The sequence below is a fragment of the Poecile atricapillus genome, chromosome 1 (assembly GCF_030490865.1).
Source record: "Poecile atricapillus isolate bPoeAtr1 chromosome 1, bPoeAtr1.hap1, whole genome shotgun sequence".
Classification (NCBI taxonomy): Eukaryota; Metazoa; Chordata; class Aves; order Passeriformes; family Paridae; genus Poecile; species Poecile atricapillus.
This window is the reverse complement of record NC_081249.1, coordinates 76,494,962-76,521,300: the sequence shown is the minus strand read 5'-3', so window position 1 is coordinate 76,521,300 and position 26,339 is coordinate 76,494,962. Positions and strand designations below refer to the sequence as shown.

General features: G+C 35.4%; 1 protein-coding gene across 3 annotated transcripts in view; it reads left to right on the top strand.

Annotated features, from left to right (window-relative positions):
* The window catches only part of ARHGAP42 (Rho GTPase activating protein 42), a 139,691-nt gene that overhangs the window by 26,310 nt on the left and 87,042 nt on the right, over nucleotides 1-26,339 (top strand). For all 3 annotated transcript variants that reach the window (XM_058836556.1, XM_058836547.1, XM_058836539.1), the window contains exons 2-3: nucleotides 4,572-4,667; nucleotides 21,841-21,902. In XM_058836556.1, the coding sequence (XP_058692539.1) occupies nucleotides 4,572-4,667; nucleotides 21,841-21,902 (158 nt within the window). The remainder of the gene's footprint in view (nucleotides 1-4,571; nucleotides 4,668-21,840; nucleotides 21,903-26,339) is intronic.

The window sequence follows — 26,339 nt, the reverse complement described above, 5'->3', positions numbered from 1 at the left end:
ATGAAGTCATCTTTGTAAGCAAACAAGTGGAAAAACTTTGTCTTTGATGTGTTTGCTGAGAACACTTTCTTGCAGGCTGCTACTAGGGTAGGTATATAAGTCCTTTGCAAGTACTCCAGAGCTTTTGGAGATTGATTGATCCCTGTGAAAAGTTTGAACTTTCTGCTGTTATTCCAGATACCAGACTGGCAAAACCAAACAAATGACAACTTTCCCAGCCTAATAAAAAAATTCATTGTGCTTACCAGCTTGTGGAAATCTTTTTGAGTGTCCTTATCTATAGGACTTTGTCCTTGTTGTGACAGGCTGTGCCATGCCAAAGCATACACTTGTATTTTCATCCTTCAGGAAATAACATCTGTCATTTCAGCACATTTTTGCCATGTGTTGTTCTCTCCACCTCCTCAAGACTCTATATGAGAAATTATTATATGATCTGTTTAAAAAATCTAGGACAAGAAAGTGGAACAACAATTCTGGTGATACAAAGGGTCTGGATCATAGTCTTACCATCCTGTATTCAGCTGTAAGGCCCTGATACCTAAAATAAATTAATATATTACAGTTGATATTACATACTTCTCTTTGGCATTTTCAAAGAAAGTGAGTCTTAAATAAACCTGCCTTCTAGAATAAGCCAGAAGATGATTCTTCATTTTTTTATTAGATAATATGTGTTAAGTAGATTAATCAAATATATGAAACTTAAGGGAGAAGTACAATAGAGTAGTGCATTTCATGACTCCTTGGCGACTTTCCTGAATGGATGATGACTTTTGTTATTCTTCCATTGGCATTATGATACTGATGGTTGGTATTGTATGTATCTGTATGCAATACTGGTGTTACCTTACTTTGTTGTGGTTAAGCTTTGTTGTAGTTATCCTCTTATTATTTCCGGTCACAGTGTGGTAGCTTCTTTAGTACTTCCTCTGTCAACTCCAGAAAAAAAAGTTCTTATTGGCCAGTTGACTTGCTGCAGCCCTGACTAAAACAGGCAACTCTGTCACAATTATCTCCTTACACTGACAGTATGTAGGGTATAGGTGGCTACTCTTGACTATGTGCCTCATTGCAGAATGGAACTGAATCCATCTTTGGAATTGGAGAAAGCAGGGAACAAGTGGTAGAGGCAAGTACTCTAGCATAATGTTAGTACATATTAACAGAACTGCTCCTCTGGCAAATGAGACTTATCAGATTGCATTTTCGTTCTTTTGCTGGCAGCCAGAGAGATTATTTTGAGTGCCTGTAGAAGAGCAGGGGCAGAAACATTTACAAGCTCATTGAGACTTTGGAGCAGCCGTCCTTTCCTGGATGATAGACTTGTACTGCCAGTCCATAAATCTGATGAGCTTTTTCTAGTAACTTAGAAGATCGGTTGTCTCTGCTTGAAGGAAAGTTTCTGCTCTGAGCTGAGTAAATGTCCTAGTTGTGGATTCAATGAAAAGAGGAACATGACTTTACAATGTACTTGCTGAGTAAGAACTCTGAATAATGCCACAGATTCTAATCACAGGTGATTTGTGTGGTGATTACCTTACTTCTGGAAGCAGCAGCATGCATTGAGGACTCTTCAGTGACATTAAGACTTTCAGATATACAATGATAAATGACATCTTGTAACACTGGGCGAGGTCTCTTATCTCTTTTCATTTTTTTTTGTCCATGATTTGCCTCTTCTTGATTTGAAACAGTTGCTCTTAAATTTGTTTTAGTTCACTTTTGAATCTTGGTATCTTTTAGAAAATATGTGTTTACTGCACAGCTGTTCCTTTCTATGTCTGGGTTTATAATTTTATAATCAATGAAAGTGATGATGCTTCTAAGTGATAAATACAACCAAGTAGCACTGCTTGGTCCAAGGCTGGTGATTCAACTGCAATGTCAGAGTCTTAGAGAGTAACTCCTATTTCAGCCTTTAGGAAGCTGTCTATGTCAGCTGGAATTTTCTGTAAAATAATATTTTTTTATCTTTTCAGGTTAGATTAACTTTGTACAGAACTTGTAAATGAGTGTTACAGGAAGCATCTGACCTTGGAACTTAATTTTATTCTTTGCTACATTGAACAACTTTAATCTTATTATGTTATTGTCTAATACTCTCAAGGTATTAGGTCTCATATAGAGGCAGATATCTCCAAATGGTATTTTGCTGCATGACTTTATCAAGCTATCTAATAAGCTACTTAATTCTTCATACCCATATTATTTCTGAACTAGGTTAAACATACCTCCTTCAGGTTCAAAATGTGTCTGATTTGCTGACACCGTGAAAGAAAGGTTGGCATCATATATTAATAATCCAGGATAGGAAATGGAGACTCCACCTTTGGTATTTTTAACATTTATTTTCTTTTATTTTGACATTTGTTCCACCAAACCCTGCATCTGTGGGAGAATGATAGCGGAGAGCCAATGCTCCCTCATTTCCTTTCACATTCACAGAGATGCTGTTCATCATGGCAATTATTAGATTGTCCAAAGGGAATAAATCTGCATTCCTATTAGCAAGAGTTATTTTTTACATTCTAGTGTACTTGCAATGTAGCAACTTTTTCATTCAATTACCTTAATGCCATGTAATTCCTTTTGGCATCAATTGGTATACAGCAGTTTTGTAGAAGGGTTTGGGACTCAATGCAGTAACTTGGTGAAAGAGTGAATAATAAAACTGTGTTTCTTCCCTTTAAACTTAAGGTATACTGCTGTGAACAAATTCAAGTTTAGATCTTTCTAACAAATGTAGAACAATCATTTACTTAGCTATGAAAGGTGCTGTGTTTGCATAAAATGTAGTGCTTCATCTTGTAAAGATTATTTTTATTTCATCTATACAAACAGTAGGAAACACTTTTTGTTTATCATTCAATTTGTTAATACACTTAATAATATAATTTCATGAACAGCACCATAGAAAATGTACAGTAAGGGTGCAGTAATTCTGGGTCGCATTCTTTCTTGTTTTCCATGTGCTTTATCAAAAAGATACAGCATTAGTTTATCCAGTTCTTTGCATCTGAAGTTATTTATCAGGTATGCATACAGAATTATCTACTAATAGAAGAAAATAATCTGTTAATGTCTGTGTTGTCTAAGGATAATGGACCTCTTTTTGGTCTATGTACTCTATAGCTGTCTATTAGAATACAAAAGGAACAGGCATTGAGTAAGTTCTGGGCAGTGCAAAATCCATGAAGGGAGTCTCTTGCTTGGTAGTATTAATTACCTTTAATTACCATTAATTAAAATTGAGAAAAACAGTCATTTTATTTTGTAGATTTTTGTTTGGAGGTGTTTGAAATCTTTATTTCAATAATTTTTCAATTCTTATTTCATTTAGAATAGTGGAATCATGCAAATTTAAATGATGCTTTGTGTGTATGGGGGTTGTTTGTGTGTTGATTTAGGATATTAGGCTGATTTGTATATTAATATGTTAGGCTTTATTCCTGCCTGGAAGAAGGTTAGCCCTCTTAATTTTGTGTCCAGCATTGAATGAATGAGTATGGCTTTACAATAACAGGATAAAGAAATGACAGAATCACAAAATGATTGAGGCTGGAAAGGGCCCATGGAAGTCATCTGGTCCAAGTGCCTTCCTCAAGCAGAGCCTGTTGCCCAGGACTATGTCCAGACAGTTTTTGAACATCCCCAAGGATGGAGGCAGATATGTGATGCTTTGAATTTATGACTTTGCTTTCATTCATAATTTATCCTTACCATGAATTTTCCTAAGATTTAGCAGCTGGCAGAATCTTAATTGTCAATTTTCCTAGCATCAAAACAGATACCATAGGTACAACATCCAGGTCATGGAATATTGTTGTTAGTTTTTCTGGGCTCACCTGGACTGGTGGTGTTTTTAAGTCTTGACCAACTCCATTCATGATCACATTCATCTCTGCATTTGCCATTAGTATATCTAAAAAAAAGAAAAGCAGATATTCTGTATTTGTTTTGTCGCTTACAATTATAATGAAATTTATGCTAGAAAATTTGGGCTGCTTTGTGAAATTCAGTGAAAATAGTGCTCATAATCCATGGATTACCTTGTTGATTGGCAAGCATTTGTGTTTTTCTTTTTTCTTCCATTTCTTTTTACCAAGGTTTTGCACTAAAACATTGTACATTGTGGTGTATCAGAACAATTAGAATGTAATTATTTTGATAGTGGAAAAAAACTGTCACGAGCTTTATTTTAATCTGCAAACTAATATTGCAATATTTTAAAGAGTAGTCCACTTACATATGTAATTTATCACTAGAGATTAATTTATTATACTAATTTGGTTTTTTTCCAATATGTATAAACATTCTTTAGTTTTCAATGTGATACATGTATTAATGTTTGAAGTCTTGCATCAACCTATCTCACAGGTGTCTAGGATATCTCAGGTATTTGATTTTGAAATGGTGCTGGTGATTTTAAAGACGTTAATATCCAAAAAAGATACTACTAAGGAAACTTTGTAAGCAGAAAAAATACTTAATGCAGAAATACTTGATGCCTTGCTCCAGTGAAGTTCTAATGGAATAATTCTGATTTTTTTTTTTTTCTTGAATTCTAGATTTATCCATGGCAGTACAAAAATTTTCACAGTCTCTACAAGATTTTCAGTTTGAGTGTATTGGAGATGCTGAAACTGATGATGAAATTAATATTGGTAAGTACTCTCTTTGCTTTGTTGGCAGTAACATTTTTATTGTTTCTTATAGCATGTTATCAGAAATACAGTGGAGCAGTTCACAGTTGTTTTTTAATGGTTCACATCACAAAAATAGAAGAATTTCAATAAGTAGAAACTATGCAAGACTTTAAAAATACGTATCAAAAAACTTTGTCTTCATGGCATAGCTTGTTTTATTGTAGCAGAAAGTATTCAGTGATACTTTTGTCAGCTGAGTCAACTGAATCCTCTAAATTCTGCTGCTACTTTTACCTTTCAGTCAGTTTTCAGTGGGCTACTAGGAGGTACACAAGTTTTCTATAACGTTCTATAATCAGTCTGCAAAAAAGTGCCTAGGTGCCTAGTAAGACACAGGACGTATTTTAAAAGTCTAAGAAGAGGAATATGTTCATTACAATTTGTGCATTCCTGAGTATATGGTTGTCTGAATTTTTGCCAGTAAAATATACTAGCTGCTTATTGTTCTGTCTCTGTACACACACAGAAATTCTGCATTTTCAGAACTGAACAGCTCAACTTGTCTTCAATGTAAGCCTCTTCAATGTCATCAAAATACTCTTCCCTCAACAGACTAATCCTTGAAGTGTTTCCAGGGTTCAGAAATTCAACCACTCTTTACTGCAAGGCATTTCTGCAGTTGTAGTGATGCTTTTACACAGTAGCACAGCAGCTGGAGTGCTTTAACCCCCATTGGTAAAAAATTTGGATTATAATCCATTTTCAGAATGGCTAAATTCAGTATCATGAGTCTTACATACCACATGGCCCCCATGTGTCTCCTAAAACATCTGAGAGGAAGTAAGATGGTTCTTAAAGAAGTGGCTTCTAAAAATAAAAAATTTGGCAGTACAAGAGGGAACGTAGGACTTCTTGGTATTTTTGAAGGAGTTCTATGTAATGCAGAGAGGAAACCCGTATTTAGTCTTTTTCAAGTGTATCTATTATTATGATCTATTTTCAAGTCTCCTCTCCCTTCAAGTTTTCCTTTTCCTGACTGAGTCATTGGACAGAAGGTCTAAACTTCTTGTTTTCACTCTCAAGGTTTGCCTCATCCTCAACCTACAATATTGTGGTAGTCAGAAAACAGTCATGAAAGATTTGGTTACGGTCTTCCACTAACTCCTGGCAGGGGGTGGGAGGGGAGGTTTAATGTTACTGACAATTAGAAGTTGGGGAGTGAAATCACTGAGATGCTGCAGGTATAAAACTGCATGTATTCTTCAGGTGTGTCCTGACTGGAAAGAGAAATGGTGTGCATGTTCTCTTTGGCATGCTATATATTTTTTGGCTGTTAAAATTATATTGTATATATATCTTTTTAAACCAAATCTTCAGTATCTCAATTAGATTTGGTCAATAAAGACATACGGTTTTGCATTTAAAATCAGGTGACTGAGAACAAAGACAACATTCATTTTACTTGTAACCTAAACATAGCAAAGAAAAGACATTTTATTGTTTGGACATTAAACTGGCATTTAAAACTATTTAGGAAAAAAACACAGTTCATGAAGCTTGACAGCTGATTTATTTCACTTGAAGCTTCAAAGAAGGGATTTCTAGCTTCTAAAGAACCAATTGCCTGATGGATTGTCATGTACATCAAAGAAGCTTGTAAGAGTAAAAGGTAAACTGACAGGAATCAAATTCAAGCTTAACAGAGCTTGAATGATACTGTGTGCTTTTATAGGATAAGGCTCAATTTTTGATCTCCCTAGAGGAGTGACCTAGAATTTATCCATATCTTTAACATGCCCCAACAAGATAAATGTTTGCTTATCATCAAAGACAGCTTTGTATAGATGAATCCTGCTCTGTACCTCCTTCTGCCTTCACCTTCTTTTTCTAAAAATGTCTACAACTGTGCAGGCCAGTGAGAAGTTCTACTTCCATCTGCAGTGATATTCTGGCTTGATAAGATGTGTAAAACCCTACCATATGCATAGGGACTTATTGTAAGGACTACATTTCTATTTCAAGCTTAGCTTTGAAAATCTACCCTAATACACCTTAGCACTGGGAATTCACCTCTGAACAAGACTTCTTCTGTCAAGCTGTTGAGCAGGTTTTTTTGTAAAAAAGGTTCCATTTCTTTCAGCATTTAATATAAGTGAATTAAATGAATTTTTCTTTTTTTTTTTTTTTCTTACCAGCAAAAATTATTTGGAATTGAGTTGGTAGCTCCATTGACATTTTTTGAGGCAATACTAGAGTTGAGTCTCTCTTTAGCAACTAAGCACAACAGTTTTTTGTCTTTTTTTTTTTCAGTCTCAGATATAATAAGAACAGTTTTATTTGTATTTTCTATAAGCTGTGCATTTTTAATTGCTCTTTTAATATAACTTATCTATTCCATTACATAAAATAAGTAAGTTAAAATAATTAATAGTTAAGTACGTTATAATAGCTAAGTTATTATTAACTTACTAAGTAAGTTAAGTTAATAAGGTAATTAATAGTTAAATGAGTAAGCTATGTGGAGTGTGTCATAACACACTCCACATAAACAGAATTATGGTGGTATTCTTCATACTTATTTTAATCCACCTCTTATTTAATCCACTGATTTATTTGTTTGGGTTGGTTTCTTGTTTTTTGGTTTTTTTTTAATTCCTATATTTGATTTCCAATTTTGATGATTTCTTACCTTTTATTTACTAGAATTTAATTCTTGCATAGGAGGGGTGTTCTTTGACAAAAAATCTTATCTGTGTATGTGGTTGTATAATGCATTTTAGATAGTTTTTTTCATGTTGCTGCAAGTTAGCCAGATTTATCTTCATAGTAAGAATTTTTCTGACTTTCTTGGATAAGCAGACTGTCTTGTTCCTCAATTCATCTACGGCTCTTGTGTTTTTGTAACTGTGAACATAAAAGGATTCAAGCTATAAAAACCTTTTCAGTTGTTAATCTTTTTGCCAGCAAATTTGGTTTGGGAAACAGTGATCCCAATCTTTACTAGTTTTTATCATTAAAAAATAAAAGAAGCTAGCAACAATTGCTGGTTTTGTCTCATCCTCTGATTTGGAATGCTTGTGGAAGCATGTGATCTGCAGCAATGCATGGGCTGTTCTGTTTGATGGCAGAACATGGTTATTACCTCCAGTTGCATGTGATTCAGTGAAGCTATAACTGTGTTTTGCACAACTGAAAAGTTTTGCAGAAGATGGCATTTTCAATGCAAAAGTAACAAGAAGATTGACAACGAATTAATAATACTAAAAAGCCATAGTAATGAAGGTTTGATGTGAGTTGCCCTTACTCTGAGAAGAGGGTGTTGCATTCCTAATCTAACAACTGTGTTTTCCTCAGAAATGCCAAGACTTGATAACACTGTGTTTTCTTTTTAGACAGATCACCCGGCTCTCAGCCCTCTTTGTAAATATTTTGCACAAAAATTAAATACTTAAGATTGACAGTGAATGTAAAGGAGGTCAGACATTTGTCTTACCTCGTGGGAGTTTAGTGTAAAATGGATGCATGATTTTTACATGTTTCAAACCTTATAGGTAACATAGAACTTTATATGGATGGGACAGCTGCAAGAACTATGTTTTTAGTGATCATCTATCTTTTTTCTCAGTAAACACTGCAGGTATAAATTTTGCAAGGAGAAGGTTTGCCCAGCTCCTCCTAGTATTATCCAACTTGTCACCTGGATCTCTCCTAGGAATTTCCCTGTTTTGATCCTCTTTTATTCTGTTTGTCTTATCTGGGTTTTGGCTGCTAGAGATGAAAATGATAAACATTATTAACTCAATGGAATTCTCTCTTGTGCCTTTAACAAGTTTGTGTCTATTTTGTATTATGGCTAATTATATATCTGTGAGATCTGATATCTGCAGTATAAGACCATGCTCTTCAGAATTAAAAAAAAAAAAAATTAAGACAAATAAATACATTCTGATATCCTGGCATTTTATTTTAGTATCCGTGTTTTATTAGCATGTGCTGTTTAAGAAAGTGCACTGAAAAACTGAGTGAAATATGTCTTTCACTCTGTGACTGCTGGTTTTGAAGTTTGGGGTTTTCTTCTGTGAAGAGAATTATATTATGACAGATGTTTCAGGTAGCATCAGATGCATGATTTAACAATGTAATAGGATTATGATGATTTATGGAATCATTATTAATTGAGTCACAAAGAATAGGTCAAAAGTTCTAAAATGTGGTATCTTTTCCTGTGGGCACTGAATTCTTCTCTTGCCACTAGCATTTGAGGCTCATGATCTTTGCTGACTCACAGCTCAAGTTGTTCATGGGATTATTAAATTGCTCTCAACTAACCATCTACAGAACTGTTAGCTCATACCTGGCAGTTAGGTTGTTTACAGCAGTTAGTCTCAAGTTGAACTTTGAAAAATTGACTCAAATGTACTGGAAAGAAAGAGCTCAAAACCAAGCAAACAAATGCAGAATGTTAATAGTAGCTGTTTGTTAGAGTCCACTGCTGTGTTTTGTTTTCTTGTTTTAGTTGAGCAATGATGCTAGAAGTTCAGTCTTCTTTTTTCTTGTACTGGACATCCATATGCACAATGCTTTCCAGTTAGCATTTGCTCTATCCTCTTGGAGAGCTTGTCAGAGAACAAGCATCCTGTTATTCAAAGCAGCAAATAGATCTGTACTGGGAAATTTGTATATAAAACTGCACAAAAGAAAAAGGGAAAAAAAATCATGGTATTTCCTTTTCCCCCCATCTTTTGTAACAGTGTAAAAGTTTAATTGACTTTAAGAGGTACCAAATTCTATTTTTAATGGTACATGGTGTGGATACAATGCTTTATTCAAATAAATAAGCTTAAAACAGCAAAAAATTACGTGGGGGCTTTATGCATGTCTACAGTGTGTAGAGACAAATCTTGACAATCAATCTATGGACTTGGCAGTCTCCAGGTTAGGACACTGTCTTTTAAAGATTCATCAGGAATCTGAGAAGGTAGATGTCAGGTTACTCAAGATTTCAAGCCACTGTTGCATGTGGTATGTAATGGCTTCTTGAGTTTGCTTGGCTCTTCCTGAATTATTTATTAAATGCAGTCGAGCCACCTACAGTCTGAATCACTTGGATATCTTACAAATCATCTCCTTAATGACTTGAGGTTAAGCGTTTATGTTCAAGAAAGTTCTTTTTGGGGTTAATATTCAACTTACTTTGCACAGAATTCCCATTTGTAACCAGGCTTCTGAATGGAATTACCAATTTCCAGATAAGTCTAAAATTACTTCCAGCATCTGAGGTCTACTACTGCTTTATCCAAAGCAAAGAAAGAACAGGATCTTGCCACCACCTTGAGGGCAGAATTCTGGGGGTGGATTTTTTTAGTGTAGACATCATCCCAACAACTTTTCTACTGCTTGAGTTTGTTGACCTTGTGAAACACATTAGAGACAAGTGTATTTACAAAAGGTGTTTTTATTTTAGGTGGGTGGGGAAGGGTTGAGTCCTGAATTAGACTAGAAAGCTATTTACAATGGAGAGTGAATTTGCATAGAAAGATTGTGTGCTGTTTTTCCACAGTAATTACCTGCTTAGATTTACCAGCTCTTTTTCCTTCAGCTGAAAGAATGAATTTTAATATTTAACTTTCTAGATTACTTTGAAAGCAACTTTGCTTAAGGTACTTGTAAGATCACAGGACAGGGTTATTTGGTACTTGTATTGGATTATATTTATCTGCAGAAGTTCAATGGTAACAATTTATGGGAGAAACTCAGCACAATCAGGGTGTGAAATGCCTAAAGTATTTGTTTCAAATCTGTTGATTCTGTTCCTACCACTATTTTTTTTTTAATCTTTGTTGCATATTTGACAATTTAAGCAAATGCCACCTGTTTCCGGAACTCTATTGTTTCTTGACTTCAAAAAATGAGTGATTTTATGCTAGTGCTAGGATCCTATCAAGGCTTCAAAACAACATCTACCCCAGAAAGTGAAGGTTGGCATTCTGTTTGTCGAGCACGGTCTCTTGTCCTTGTTTTGGAAGGGCAAATGTGGCTGACAAATCAGGAAACAAAATAATGGTGCAGTACATTTTTATCTCTTCAGGAGGAAAAGGTAAAATAAGATCAACAACACAGTCCTTGTTGTTTCTTTTTCTCTTGGACACCTATCAGAAGGTTGTTGGAATTCACATGCTCCATTCTCTGTTGACCGTAAGATGAGTATTGAACTGAAAAAACTGAATTGCGGGGTAGGGCTGATGCAGTTACTGCCATTTCTGTTTGTCCTACCTTTCTTCTGTGTCAGGAGTAGCTGACAGTGGGAGCTCTGTTGAGTCCCTGCAGTTTGCATCCTGGTGTACTAACAGAAGCTAAAATTCATGTTAGTTCATTTTACTGTATTGGACTGCAGACTCTGGTGTCTGAGATACTGCTTGCCTTGGAGTTCCTACTGTGCAGAGAAAGAGGGTGAGGCAGGCAGTGGACATCAACAACTTTGTTGTCCTGGTACATTCTGCTAAGGAGTTAAGATGAGTCAAAATTTGGTCTGAGCAGCTGAGTAGATGAATGGACAAGTCCATGCCACTCACAGAGTAAGATGAAGTAGTTTTTGTGTCTCTCATTCCGATCTTCTGGATTCTTGAAGGTGTAGTCTACTTTATTGTCCTCATTCCATGACTTCAGCATACCTCTTTTCCCCTCCTTTGTCACTTAATTTCATTATTTCTAGGTTTGGACATCCCAGTGGAAGTATGAATGCCTCTGGGGAGACAATCTGAGGACTAGAGTGTTGCTTTATAGAGTTGTCTTGAAAATAATAAGTATGTACTGTTGATGTATATAATACACTTCTAGTAGAATGGTGTAACATTTTAGAGTTGCCAGGTTAGCATACCTCTTGAGAAATAGGAACTAATTTTCAAAAACAGATAGTAGTTTGATCAACTCAGCTTTGAGATATTCATCTTCAGGTTTGAGCAAGCAAGGTAAAAGATTTGTATTTTCTGAAATCAAAATGCTTAGTAGAGTTTAGAATTTTAAGCACAGGAACTTTTTGATCCCTTTGTAGTCCTAAATTTAATTAAGCAATTATGGCAAAGCTAACGTCTGTTGAACTATTTGGTGATATTTTTTCTGAACTCTTTCACTATTCAAGCAATAAATGTACAAAACTTTAAAAATCAGAAAAACAGTATTAATGATTCTCAGTAGCATTCCGAATATATTATTTTTGCTTTTACTTCCCCTATTCAGCACTCATAAAGAGCCACACACAAGTAAGGTTTATACAGCTGGGAAGATGAAAATATCAGGGTTTTTTTCCTTCACTTAAAGTATGGATGTGCCTCTGAAGAATTGGGGATTGGCAAGCCTGAAATGTAGTTATAATTACTCCTAATTCCTTTGTTTATGGAATGCTATGATTGAATATTACTTTTGCAGCTCAACGTTTCTGCAAACTATGTCGTATATTGCTCAGTGGTTGTTTCCTATGTTGTCTTGTTATTCAACTGTTCAAAAAAAACCTCAACCTTGAAGCTGCAATTCTTATCTTAGAACAAAAGATTTTTACTCATAGTACATTTATATCACAGCTCTTTCTAGTGGGATGGGGGAGGGAGTGCAAGAGAGGATTGTAATCTGATTGCATCAGAATCCATCTTTGAACTTAAATATTCCTGCATATTCCATGGTTTTTAGAGCAGTTCTTCCATTGACATGTGATAGGATATCAGTCAACTCTGGCAAAGGCAGATCTGTTCAAGTCAAAGGTTAATGGTCAATTTAGTTGAGGTAAAGATTACTTGAATTAAATGAACTTCTATGGTATGCTGTTAGTTTTCAATAGGGGCCAATTCAAGCTGCTATTTTTTCAAAGTAGGTCTCCAGCAGCACTTTAAGATCACTTTGTACCTGTTAGACAGAATTTGATGGATTGAATATTTTCCCCTACACCCTGCTGAGTTCTGCAGCTGTAGAGCTCAGCCCCACTGCTGTGCCTGCGGCTCCATCAGGTGAAAGAGAGGCTGATTTCTCTTTGACAGGTACAGTAATGTAAAATCCCATTTTGTAGTGTGGTGTAGAGATAGAGTGTTTCTTAATGATCACTTATCTAAACCCTTACCTCTTTATTCTGTGAGAACATGGCAGAAATTGTGTATTTGTTGTGACTTGTCCCAAAAGCCTTCACCCCTTCATAGAACTGTAGAAGAAATGGGAGAGAGAAGGAAAGAGTTAGTCACTTGTAGACAGGTTTTATATAGTGCTCTGTGTGAGCACATGACTACCTGAGAGATCCTTCTCATGTTCCTAAGAAAATGGAAGAAATTATTTAGATGATTGAAAATGTTTTTGCTGGCACTCCAAGATGCCATATTTCAGGAGAGGTGCTGTAGACTAGTGGATTCTAGAATGAGCTTTTTCTACCACATCTCTGCCATGGTGAAGAATTCATGCTACACAAGATAAGTAAATTTTCAAAATTGAATTATGTATTTTCAAAATCTGTACTGCTTTTATAAATGGGGTAGAACAGTAACACAGGGTAGATATGCAGCTGTATTTTTAATGAACTGTTAAAAGTGGTGGTAGTGGAATTATTCTTTGGTGTGGTTTTGGTTTTGTTTTGGTTTTACAAATGTGCTGTGGGATAGAGAGCCATTATGAACTTTAAAAATTTTTCAGGATTCTCTGAAGTGTTTTGCCCTTGCTTGATCTATTTAGAATTTTATACTTGTATTTGCATTGTGAGGTTCTGCATGAGTAAGGCATGGCAATTTACTGATGTTAAGCCAAGTAATTGGATTTATTTAAAATGTGTAACATTGCATGTCTTCAGGTTATCTCTTCAAGTATTGTATTTGACAAGTGCTGACAGTAAATCTGGGAATTCTAGATAACCTGACTTTCTTGCAATTCTTCTTAGTTTGTATATAAACGTGTAGTTTTCTGTGTAGACCTCTGTTGAAAAGTAGTGGAGTGGAAAATGTAAATGTGTTGCCTCAAAGGATTGTTTAAACTTTCGTACAAGGCTTGTATTTTTATGTTTAAATATTTGTGACATGATAGCTACTTTTTATAGCAAAGAATTCTCAAATATTATACTGTTTGTAACTGGATTTAGATGGTTTCCCTGACAGAAGTTTGTTTCTGTAATGAGAAAAGGATTTTTACTTCTAATAACGGCTCTGCACTTTATGCTCTACATATGTTAAGAAAAAAACTTCAGAAAATACCTTGCTATATTTGCTCGGTCAGTTTTGCAGAGTGAAAATACTTGAGTTAAAATTGCCTCATATGGTATGTACATGTTATAGTGTCCTGCCAAACGCATCTTGCAGAGCTTTGGGCTTCAGTTAAGCTCAGATCTTGATTTGGTGCTTTTTATGGCTATCATATTAGTGGGGAGTGTGAGGCATACATGTGTGATGCTCAGGCAGGAGGTTCCATTCTTACTGTGGAATTGCTGGCTTCTCAGAAGAAAAAAGGTTTGTCTCACCTTTACAGCGTGACAAAACCCAAATGCTTCTGCCTGGTATTGGGCCTGCAATTGAAGGGCTTTGAAACTTTGTGGGGAACACTGCCTGGAAATATACAGGGATCAAATGCTATAAAGCAGGGGAGGTCAAATGGAGAGATTGTTGCTGAATATCTGATAATTTTATTGTTGATTTTGTTTTCACTGGGAATTTGCAGCTCTCTGTCCTAATACTGTGAAGAGCCAAAATGCTCCTAATCACGATGTGGAGAAAAAATTACCACTGAATTTACTCTTGAGTTTACAATGCCTTAACTCAAATGAAATAGAGAGAACCCTTGGGGTTTCTCTACTTTTAGTTACATGCATTATAGTAGCTGTGCCCTGATTGAATTTTCTGCTTGCCAGCATGTAGTGGAACATGTGATCATAATTGGAGAGCAATACATAGACCTTGAAGCATAAATTTGGACATAAAAGGCTTAATTTTGTCATTTTTCTTGCTTATTTATTTGCATCATTTCTTTGCAGAAGCTTTTAAACAGTCATTTTTCACCTGTCTTTTTCTTCCTGATCTATAATTAATTTTTTGGCAAATTTGGATTTCCTTAAGTGAGGTAGCACACTTATTTTCAATAATTAAAAAAAAAAAAAAAAAAGGCAAAATGCCTTTTCTCACAGTTCAAGGAGGCAATTGCCACAGGAAACAAAGTTACCACTGAAACTGGTGCTCCCAGGGAGACGCTTCAAAATCTGAAATATCATGGTAATATTTGATAAAAAAAAGCACTGGATTAAACCCTCGCAGACTAATTATGGAGCAAATAGTAAGAATGTTCATTTATTGAGTCTGAAATAGCTTCACATTGTCTGATCTAAGAAAGTCTTGATTCTATCACAAGAACAGTATAGAGCAGACAGGGTTGCCTGTACCTTAGTGTGCCTTCCCACGACTGAAGTCTTCAAGGAGATTTGTAGTTACTTGGATTCTAAATTTAAACCACTGTCTTCTGGCAGAAATCATTGTCACTTTGAGACTGTATTTCCATGCTGGGGTATGTTGATGTAATCTTTAAACCTCTGCACTTGAATTTTTGTTCCACCCTATGTCTTTTACTACTAGTATTGTATTTCATTGTATTATAGGAAGGCCCAAATAGCTTTTTTTACTATTCTTGTGGAGGCTGTGGTAAATGTAAACACAGACAACAGGAATGCATAAGGTCCTTATTACAGATCCATAAAACCTGATACCTAGATTAGGAAGGTAAGAGAAACTAAATAGAGAGGATAAGGCAGCACATACAATAATAACTTTCCAAATGTAAAATGAAATTGAAAAACCATGAAGAAATGAACCATTATCTTGATATTCTAACTTCTTTTTTAACAATGGAATCTTCTAACATAATTCATCTCTTGATGAGTGAGTACACCAATACTGAGCTTAATGTTAAAGCATATCTGACATGCTGCAAGCTTGTAAACTATAATTTGCATAAGTACATAACTGATATTATCTTAAACCTTAACAAAAGAAAGCAGTTGCTGCATTTTTTCTATTATCTTGGGAATGATACTTAGAAGGGGACAAAATAACAGATAAACATTGATTTGAAATTCTGTACTCTTCTCCTATTTTGTCATCTTTTCTGCTTTCCCAGTAAATATTACTTATGGTACAGAGCTCAGTCTTCCAGGCTGAAGTTTCTCCAAAAATCTTGCCATTTGGAAAGTGAGTGAAGACAAACTAGGGTAGAAATAGTGGAAGAAATTACAGTAGGTAAAGAAAATAGAAAACCTGAGCAATAATCGGGAAGATTTATCCAAATACAGCTTTTCTGAAAATATGTTTTAAAAATAAAACCAACAGCTGTTTTCTGTAGGAAAATGTTGCAGTCATCTTGCACTACTGTTTTTTAAGCTGTGTTGCAAAGGTGCTCCAACCCAGTCAACATTAGTTATAAAATGTTTTGACACCAATACTCTGCTAAAAGTTCAAGGATATTTGATGTTTTTTTCACAATTTATATAAATTATTCATTATTTCTATTTGTAGATTAAGATGTTTATCCTTCAGCTTGTTCCCATTGGGCTCAACTGTAATTCCCTTTAAAGCTCTAGGTAATTGTACACTTTTTATGTTTTATAAACTTAATGCAGTAGGAAAAGTAGGGGGAAAAAAGGGTCATTAACAAATCAGTCCAGGTTGTGACAGTGGTAAAGGAAATCTCTGTTGTATAAAATAAATCTCAAATTAAATTCATAGCAAACATTTAAATGCTATTGAAAGACCAAGATAATGGCATGCTTTGGGAGTCTTTTTCCGACACAGTCTTCCTCTGCCTTCCATTTTGTAATGTGAAAACTTGCCAGTGGTGGTATTTTGAGTCACCCAGTTTAGTTATCTACTGATAGGCATTACAGATCTTCTGTGGCTTTAACAGCGTCCGCAACTCTTGTTAAGTAGAAATTACTGCGAAAGCAGATGATTGTCTCTTCATACATGTTGTGGCCTGTTCAGTGTTACTCTAAAATGTTTGTTTATTCTGTCTGAAGGGAAGCCTTTTGTGGCTACTCTTGTCCTACTCAACCTCACTATCACCACCACCTCCCTTACTTTTTCACTATGTCTTAAAGACAGTTAATGCTAATCATTAAAAACTCTGGAAATACAACTGTAAATTAACAATGTTTTAATAATATATTTACTTTAATTTTAAATTTGGAAAAGAAAATCTCTTCTCCCAGCCTTCATGTATCTTACATTTATTCTGCTTTCTCATGGAAGTCTAGTAAACAAGTGTTAATCCTTAGAAAATTTCCTTATGGGCCATCAGTCTATCTTGAATTCTGTTTCAGTGATGTATTATTTACAGGGAAAACTCCCTTCTGGACTTCAGCAGAAGTTTGTGCTCAAACATGAATTTGGGGCTGCTATAGCAAGTCTGTGCTAGCTATGACTGGTTTTGGAGGATGTACTTGACTGACCTTTCTGCCAAAGAGGACTTAGAGCAGTGTACAGCATAGTCCTGGCAGTTCCTCAGTCAGACCAGGAAGACATAAGAAAATCTCTAACAGTCTTACTTATTTTTGCCTTTCATACAGCAAGGTGTCATAAGTACATGTGACATGTATCTGTATGTATTACTTTTTCTGTGCTGGCATTCACATATCTGAAGATTGTGGTGGTATCTGCTCATAATGCTATAAATTCTTGTTTTGTTTAGAGTATGTAAAATTGTCTATGCATTGTTTAAGACTGAATGTATAAGTCAAAATTAAAGTAACAGTCCACAGAAAAGAACATTCAGTTGTACTGTCTTCCACAGTAGCTTTTCATTTCTGCCTTGGGTTGAACATTACTTTCCAAACTTGGCTTTATGTCTTTCAGTTTGGTATTGGTCATGCAAAATTATTACATGTGTCATACTTTTTGTCAGCCTTTTCTCATTAAATGTGGATGATGTAATATCTATTGCGTGTGACATTTAGTGGTACAGTGTGACACTGCACTCTTAAATTTTAAGCTAAGGCTGATAGAGTAGCTTCAGTAATTTCCACAGAGATGCTATTTTAAGGTGATACGTTCTCTACATAAGTATATAGCAAAAACTCCATAAGATATATTATGTGCATTTTTTTTCCTATGAACAACTGTGTTGATGTCAATGCAGTAAATCAGATTTGTAGAGTGTAAATGAATGATATTTTTAATAAAGCATTCTATAAATTCACATAAATTTATTTTTATCCTCTTACTTCTCCCTCATTCACTCAATTCTACATCAAACTTCAGTTCCTTCTTAATTATATGAGTGTAGTTATTTGTGGAGCTATACCGTGTGTTTGAGGTTATAGGGATTTTGGAAAAAAAGAGAATTTTCTCCATCTACACTAGCTTAATGTTTAAGCTGTTGCTACTGTTAATTTGTTTCTTTATGAAGCAAATTAATTAAAAGACTTTTCAATTAAAAGTAAAGAGAGTACCTTTTTTTTTTTCTTTTGGTAACTAAAATAATGGGAGCCCTTTCTCCTGAAAAATTTTGCAGCACACTGTTGTTGAGTTGGGAACACTCCAGAGAAAACCGCTGGCAACCTGTTGTGATTGTGATAAATGAGACCACAGATGAGTGTACATCTTGGTATACATTCAATTATTTTTACTTCTTGGGCATTTCTTTTCACAGGCATCATTTCCATCATGATACCAAATGTATCTTACAAGTCCTTTAGAGTAGTCCTTAAATAAAAAGCAGACTGTAAAACTGTTGGGATTTTTAAATTAATGTTGCCTAATGACTTAGAATAAAATATTGAGTGAGCACTTTATTTTTCTTTATGTGGCCCACCGATAACAATAATTCTTTATGAAAATAACTAAAAATATCTTTATATTTAGTATGTTAGGCTGCATATTGTACTTCACATTATTGATGGGTTTTCAGAATTTATTTCTTATCAGCACATTCCCATGACATTTCCTCTTGCAAAATGCTTGACTCTTCTTCCTCCCACCCCCTTTGTGTTTACAAAGTTCACTTTAATTCTTCTGTGCCTATTCTGATTAAAAAGACGTGTATTTAAAAAAATATTGTTGCATTACTAAGAAAAGATTGTGGGGCTGTTGTGTAAGATGGGTCTGATTTCTAAATCTTCTGGTTTTCAACTACACAAAAACACCTCAAATTATTAATGCTGAAATATCTGCCTGTTTGCCGTAGAGAGCTGTGAATCCAGAGTTAGATGTGTGTACGCTGTGCCCAGGGTTTGTGCTGAGATCCTGATGAGGGTATTAGTTGTGGAAGGGAAGGACGCCCCTGCCCCGATCTCCAAGGTGGCCAGTGCCTATGGGTGAATTGCCTGGGATGGCTCCCCTGCCAGTGACCTCTTCCCTCAGCATCCTTCTGTCTGCCCAGCCCCAAACTGAGGTGAGGCAGAGCTGTCACCTCTCTGCAGCCAGAGAAGGGAGAAGGGGGGAGAAAGAGGGAAAAGAGGTACACTGGGAAAAGGGGAGCAAGGACTCTCTTTCCCTTTGCCACTCCCACTGCAGCTTCCAGCACAGCAGAAGTTCTCTAGGGACAGACCCTGGCTTTTAAGAGGCCACACTGAATGGGGGTTGTGTGGGAAAATAGGTGTAATGACATGAAAGATCAGTACTTTGGTACTCAGGGCTATTGTAGGAGAGCTGGCGTGGGTGAAGCCTTTCTCAGTGTATGTGGTGGCATTGCAAGGAGCATTGGAGTCACCAGAGATGTTTGTGTTCTGGGTGTGCATCCTTCACTATGCTCTGAATAGCACAATGCACAAGTTCTGCCTGTGCACCTCCTGAGCTGGGGAAGGACATCCCATGGCTGGATGTAGGGATGAGTGTGGGTATTGGGCAGCGAGTGTAGTCAGTTTTGATGCGAAGGTGTCTCTGCCATCAAAATCTCATAAAATCAGAATGATTTGTCTTAGTGTTGCTAAAGAATGTAGGTTCTTTGTTCTTAGTGAAACTTTGACCTTTATAATTCCCATAAAGGTGAGCCAATGGGGAGGAAAAGATTGAGTTTCTCAGTCTTCAGCCGAGGCACAGTACAGGTGACAGACTAGAACCTTTATATTAGTGTTAAATATTCAGGAAAACCTTGATTTGCACACTTATAGAACATATTTTATGTGCTTTTTTCCTGTGGCTGACCTGAATTTATTTAAATCCTAAGCAAATGTTTCAGCTTTGAAACTAAAAACTCTCTGGTTCTGCCTTTAAATTCAAATAATGAATCAAAAGCTTCTCATACTAGTTTTGTGTTTTGGGTTTCTTCTACACTCCCCTTCTTCCCCACCTCCCTCCACCCCAGCCCCTCCACATCCTCATAGTTTAGCCATGTCTGTCTGGCTAATTGTTTATTTAGTTTTAGCTTTTCATATTGGGTACTTAGATATTCTTGAGTGTAACGCTCTACAGATTCCTAGTCAGGTATAACCATTCAGTTCATCATCTTATTTCTTTATCTGCTTGTTTTTGGTTTTTTTACATGGGATATTATGAGCTGACTGAGAGATTGAGTTAATTCAGTGGATATCAAACTAAAATTCTTGACATAACTGGCAAAATCTTTTTGTGCTTGTGTTCTCAGGGAAAAATATTTAAAAGGAAAAAACTCAAGGCCCAAGTAGATGGACATTTAACTTACCAGGTGTATTTGGACTAAACCAAGAACTCATAATGGGAAAAAAAGAACTTGTCAGCAAGCAATAACTTACAGGTCAAGAAATGCAAGTATAACATCATAGCTGAAAAAAAAATTAGCTATGTGATTTCTTGCAGAAGAAATTGGAACAAACAGCAAAGCGTTCTTTAGCTATAAAACTTAACGGAGAGAAAGGAGAATGCAGAGGTGACCTCTGCAAGGTCCAGATGGTATAAAGGATAGAAATTAGTTGGGAATGGTCCAAAGACTAAGTAGCAGTTCATGAATGCAGACAAGGCAGTTGTCTGCAAACCCGATACTAGTTCTTTCTTAAAGGATCTGTTTCAGTATTTTCTAGAAAATATGCTTATTTCTTTAAACCTTTTAGAGAAGTTGAGAAGGGATAAAGCCATATTATTGGAGACTGACACAAAAACATTTAAGATGAAAAAATAACTAAGAGGTGGACTTCCATTAGCATACCTTCAGCACTATATGTTGGTTAACTGTAAAGAGATTTTCAATCCTGTTCTTTTGAGAAAATGTGAGTTTTGTTTCCATGTTTGTTTTTTACCTCTTTCAAAATGATTAAGATTGCCTCAAGTTTATTGCGAGAAGCTGTAGTATTTAGCAATCTGTATTCTGAGTTCAGAGCTTCAAACCACAAAATGTAGCATCCTGACGTTGGTAGCAATTACTGCTAGTTGCATCAGGAGAAAGTAAAGGTGATACTTAGCTCTCTTCACATGTCTGGGATTGTCGCCTATGGGACTGTGATGCTGAAACTGAGTAACCCCTATGCCCTTGAGAAAGTAATATAAATGGAAAGAAAGATTTTTCTGGACAGGTTTGTACCACATGCTTACATGAGAATGAAGTCTTAGGAGTTTTCAGAATGTTTTTCTCTTTCTTGCCCTCTTTTAGGGGTTAATTCTTGTATTATGTTTCAATTGCCTCTGCTTCAGCCCTTTGACTTCCATTTGAAAACAGTTTTGGGCAAAGAGTCTGTCACAGTTGTAACAGAATTCAAAGCTTATAAATCAATCATCTGTTTGGGTCACCTGAGACCTTGTCCTTGTAAAACATAAAGCCAAAGAGATGTTAAATCTAAACACTAGGCATTTCTTCTAAAATGTTGAGTTTCAAATATTTACCCAAATATTTTTCATAGTTCTTACAAATACTTGTTCTCCCACCTTAGTGGGAGAAACTCAATTATTTTCTTGGCATTTTCTTTCTGCTTTTAGTATGCTAAAGTGAATTTTGTGGCTGAAAGAAGAATTTTTCTATTTTGAGACTTTACATGTTTCCGTCTTTTCCATGTTTCATTCCATTAAAAAATTATTTTTAAAATACATATGACTCTTAAGACTTTGGTTCTTTTTCTTTGCTCTTGCCCTGCTGCCGGCTTCAGTCTGTCTCGTTTAAGGCTAATGATTACAGTGCAGTATAAGTGCAATATTTTATCACTGTAGCTTCAATCCAGATAACAGACTCACCTGATCTTAAAATCTCATTTTAATCAGAATGTTCTTTTTCTTTGTTTTCCTTTCAGCCCAGTCATTGAAGGAGTTTGCTCGGCTCCTGATTGCTGTTGAAGAGGAGAGAAGACGACTGGTAAGTTTGCTGGCAGCAATCTGGCACTGGACCTCTCCTTGAGTAAAATAGTACATTTTTTCTATTCTCCCTGAAGTGATTTTTTTTTAATTTTTTTGTGTGTAGTAGAGGTTAAATATATCATAAGAATTATTTGGAATTCTTATGCAAAGGCAGAAGTGTACTAGCACAAACTACAGCAATTTTTAATAAACTTTTCAACCAAAGATTTTTGCATTGACTTAAAAATTGTTTTCTCTCCATTTCCTACCTCCCTTCTCCCTGACCCAAAATAGACCTTGAATGCTACCTTTCCCTTCCTGCAAAAAGCTTATATTGGAGATGTAGATCTGTATTTATATTTAATGAAATACTCTTGAGTGTTATCCAGTGAATGTATGCTAGTAATCCAAGAATATGATAAGTAAGTGATAAGAAGAGAAAGCAAATTCATCACCCGAGAGAAACTCTTGAAGAATACATTATGGATCAGACTTGCCAGTCATCCATTGATATGGTGTCCTTACACCATTTGAATCTGCTGTTTGCTTTGATTTTTCTATTTCTATTTATTTCTATTTCTATTTTTATATTTCTATTTCTATTTCTATTTATATTTCTATTTATGTTTAATATAGCTTTCTTAAAGAAGTTTTAAGTGTATTCTTATGCAACTATTTCAAAAATAAAAAAAAAAACAGGTAAGCAGTGAAGCTATTTTTGTCCTTCCTTGGGAATCAATAATGAATAAAGGAGTGAGCTAAGAATAAACATCAGTAGGAGGATTTTTAAATATAGTGAAAGTTTAACTAGCTCTAATCCATCCAAAGCATGATCTTATGGGTGCTTAGAACATTGGGGTAAGGTTTTTACGCTCAGATTGGTACAAATTTGCTAATTCAGAAAGAAGTTTGTATAAAGTTCTCTTATCCTGAAATAAATAGCTGTAGAATTGCTCTCTCGCTATTTCTGTTTAGATAAATATTTTAAAATGGCAAAGTCATAACATTTATTTGGTACAGTTGCATAGCTAATATCACTTAAATGTATAAAAGTATAATTTTTTTTTTTGCTTCATGCAAAATATTTTTTCCTGGGTAGCTGGAAGAGTGAGGTGACTGTTCTATACTTACCACCTCAAAAGTTGGTTAGCAGAACGCTTATTAATTCCTTAGTTAAATGTTTTTAAATTAATAACTTTCCAGTTTAAGTTAAAGATTGTTATGAGCTATTAGAAAAAAAAAGCAATGAATTGGTGAGAGTATTATTTTTCAAAATTGTTAGTCTTTCATAATATGTACAGATAATTTCCTATTATTTTCTCTCTTTTTTTTTTCCCCCTCAGAGAAGTGAGTCACTACTGTTTTAATTTTTAGTAGTTTATAGCCTCTCTTTGGTTCATATTTTGATCTTGCCATATAGTGTTTTTGTAAAAGATATAGGAAGGCCTGTAGCCTAAAAGGAGGAAAAAATACTAATACTATTAAGTGCAAAAAAAAACAGAGCCCATGTGCCACACATTTCCCCTTCAAAAGAAAATAAAGGAAAAAGTAACTGATAACATATTGTTTTTTATATACAGCTTTAGGTTTGATATCTGTGGTGCTGTTGGTAAATGTGCATTTAAAAAACCCCAGCCAAACAGCACTGCTCTTGGGCTTCACGTGTACTGTAAATAGGATAAAAAGTCAGACTCATCCCCACTGCATTTCCAATGACTTCAGCAGCAAGCCATCAGGGATGTAGAATAATGACCTCTATTTCCTTGTGTTTATTAGGGAACAATAGAGATGCTATAATTTAATCCCATGTGAATTTTTGAATCGTTATCAAGAGAACTTACTTAAAATTATTTCCTTCCTCTTTCACTGAATTTGCATTCTTTCTGTTAAATAAGTAATACATTTTATTTTAGAGATTCATATTTTATTTATGCTTCCTATTAATTTGAAATTGTTAGTAAAGTTAATTAGAAACACAAATGATCTAGGAGTAAAATAAAATGCTACTTCCTTTTGTAGGATTATTCTGTGTTGACATAAGTATAGATGGACTGGTTCATGCTACTGGTGGTCCCCTATGAGTCTGAAGCACTGAATGAGTTCTCTTGAGTGTCAATGTTACCTTGCTGGAGCTCCCTGATTATTTCTGAGAGTCTACTAAATCCAAGACTGAAACAGGCTCTTAATTCTTACATTCGTTGCTATTTATTCAAGGTTTTTTTTGGGTTGTTGGCAGGTGATTAATGGCCCCAGAGCTTTTTCTCTCTGGCATGATGAATCAGTGAGATTCTTGACCAATATTAAATACTCCAGGGGATTGTATAAAAATTCTGAAGTGGATAGTTTTGTACTATGCGCAATGAATATTTTTCTTTAGAAAGTCTGCCTTTTTATATCGAATAATCTTCAGACAGTATCTCATTTTTGTGGACTTTTTTTGTATTAACTGGATGTTCTCATTGTGGTTCTGTATTTGCCCTCACACAAGGGGTCTGATGCTATCTGCTTCCAGGGAAAGCATCAAAATATTCAGTTTCAAAAGCTGCACTTGAAGAAAAATAAATGAGCTGTTAAAACCAGCTATCCATGGAATGGTACATAAAATCAGATACTGAAGGGCACAGCATGTTGTTGAGCAGAATTAACCTTTTCCCTATAATGCAAAGTGTGTTACAGATTCCATCAGAAGAGTAAGCAGTCTCCTATCCACAGGGACAGCTTATTTCTCAGTTTATACAAGGGAAAAATAACATTGCGTATACCAGCACCCTGAGACTGCAGGACAAATACCTGGCATTTTGTTTTGCATAGTGCCTCTCTCAAATTGGAAAAAAATAGTGTTTGATGGTCGTTTGATATACTTGGTAACTGATTTCAATGTTTTTCACCTCTCATGCAAGATTTGGCATTGAAATTAATCTCCTTGGTAGGAGTGTCCTGGGAAGAACACTGGAAGCGTATTACTGTAAGTGAAGGAAAACACCACAAATAAAAGGACTTCTTTGAAGTTATGAATGGCCTTTTGTTTCTTTTTTATTGTTGTTCCTCCTACTCCCTCTCTCCCTACCATGTTTGCTGTTTAAAATTAATTAAAAGCACCGGGGTTTAGCAAGTTTGAGGTTTTTCCTTCTACTTTAGATGGCTATACATCCTATTGAGTCATTAAGGTAGTGTGGGTTAACTAACCTATTTGGAAAGACTTTCTGAATTTGTGCATCAGATTACTAATTTGGAAATATCTCTTTGTGGCTTCTATTGAAGAAGGATCAGTAAATCAGAACTGAATTTTTTAATTTTCTTATAAAAAATATTTTTACCTACCTTTATCTATTTTTTTTTGCCTTTTCTTCTTCCTATTTTGTACTAGGTATAGCAGATAACATATTTTATATTAATTACAGAAAAAAATTCATGTCTTCAGTAAGGGAAATTCTGCAAGATAGGAAAATACTGATTTCAGTGGTTTTGCTAAAAATTAATTTTGTTTTTTTAAACCATCAGCTTACTGTCCTCTGAGAGGCTAGGTTTTAGAAATCATTGGGAAAATTACTGAAAGCAAGTCACATGCCTTCATAAACCATTTGGGGAGGCCTTATTGGATACTTGCTTCTGGGGAGAAAGTATTATGTAGAATACAAAAAATACAGAGAAAGGCAACAAGGGAGGGTTAACACCTAGAGGCTGAGAATGAGAAGAGACTGCAAGGAGGTGTCTTTGATTAGCTTTTATTCAAACAAATTAGATCAATGTTATTTGGAGGCCTGTGATTCATTAATTGAAATGACATCTTTCAGCACACTTGACCTAGTCCTCAGCAATAGGTTAATACTTCAGCCCTTTAAATCAGATTTTTCTTCCTTTTTTTTTTTTTGCCTTCGTTGCTGATACAGTTGTCAGTTTTACATTGTAAGAATAAACCAGGACATACATTGCAAAATGTTACTTGGAGACTATTGCCGAAGCAAGAGTGTACTCAGTAGCATTGCGTGATTTTCTGCTGTTTTAGCTCTGGAATGACTGAAGGAAATGTGCTTCAGAGAATTTTATCTAATTAGAAGTTTGCAGAACCAGCTTTGCCCCAAATCTCAGTCAGCCTTGTGTTCCATCTTCTTTCTCCATCAAAACTGGAACGTTACTTGGGGGAGCGCTCAGCAACACTCAAAGAGTTTTTCTGTATTCATACAAATTGCATATTTGTAGAGTGTTTCTTGAACCTTTTGAGAAAAGATCTTCCCTGTTGTGCTGGTAAAAGTGTTTGTGTGACTGTGTGGTGAACATAATTGGAGAAGTGATCCAGCTGGAAAAATAATCCCTTTTGTAATAACTTTCTATTACTTCCTTCCTATCACTTCAGTGCACACAAGGAAAATGAAGACCTTCTGGGCCAGAATTATGATCCAGAAGATAGTAATTTCTTTAAATAATTGCTATGAAAAAGATACTAGAAGTGTACCTC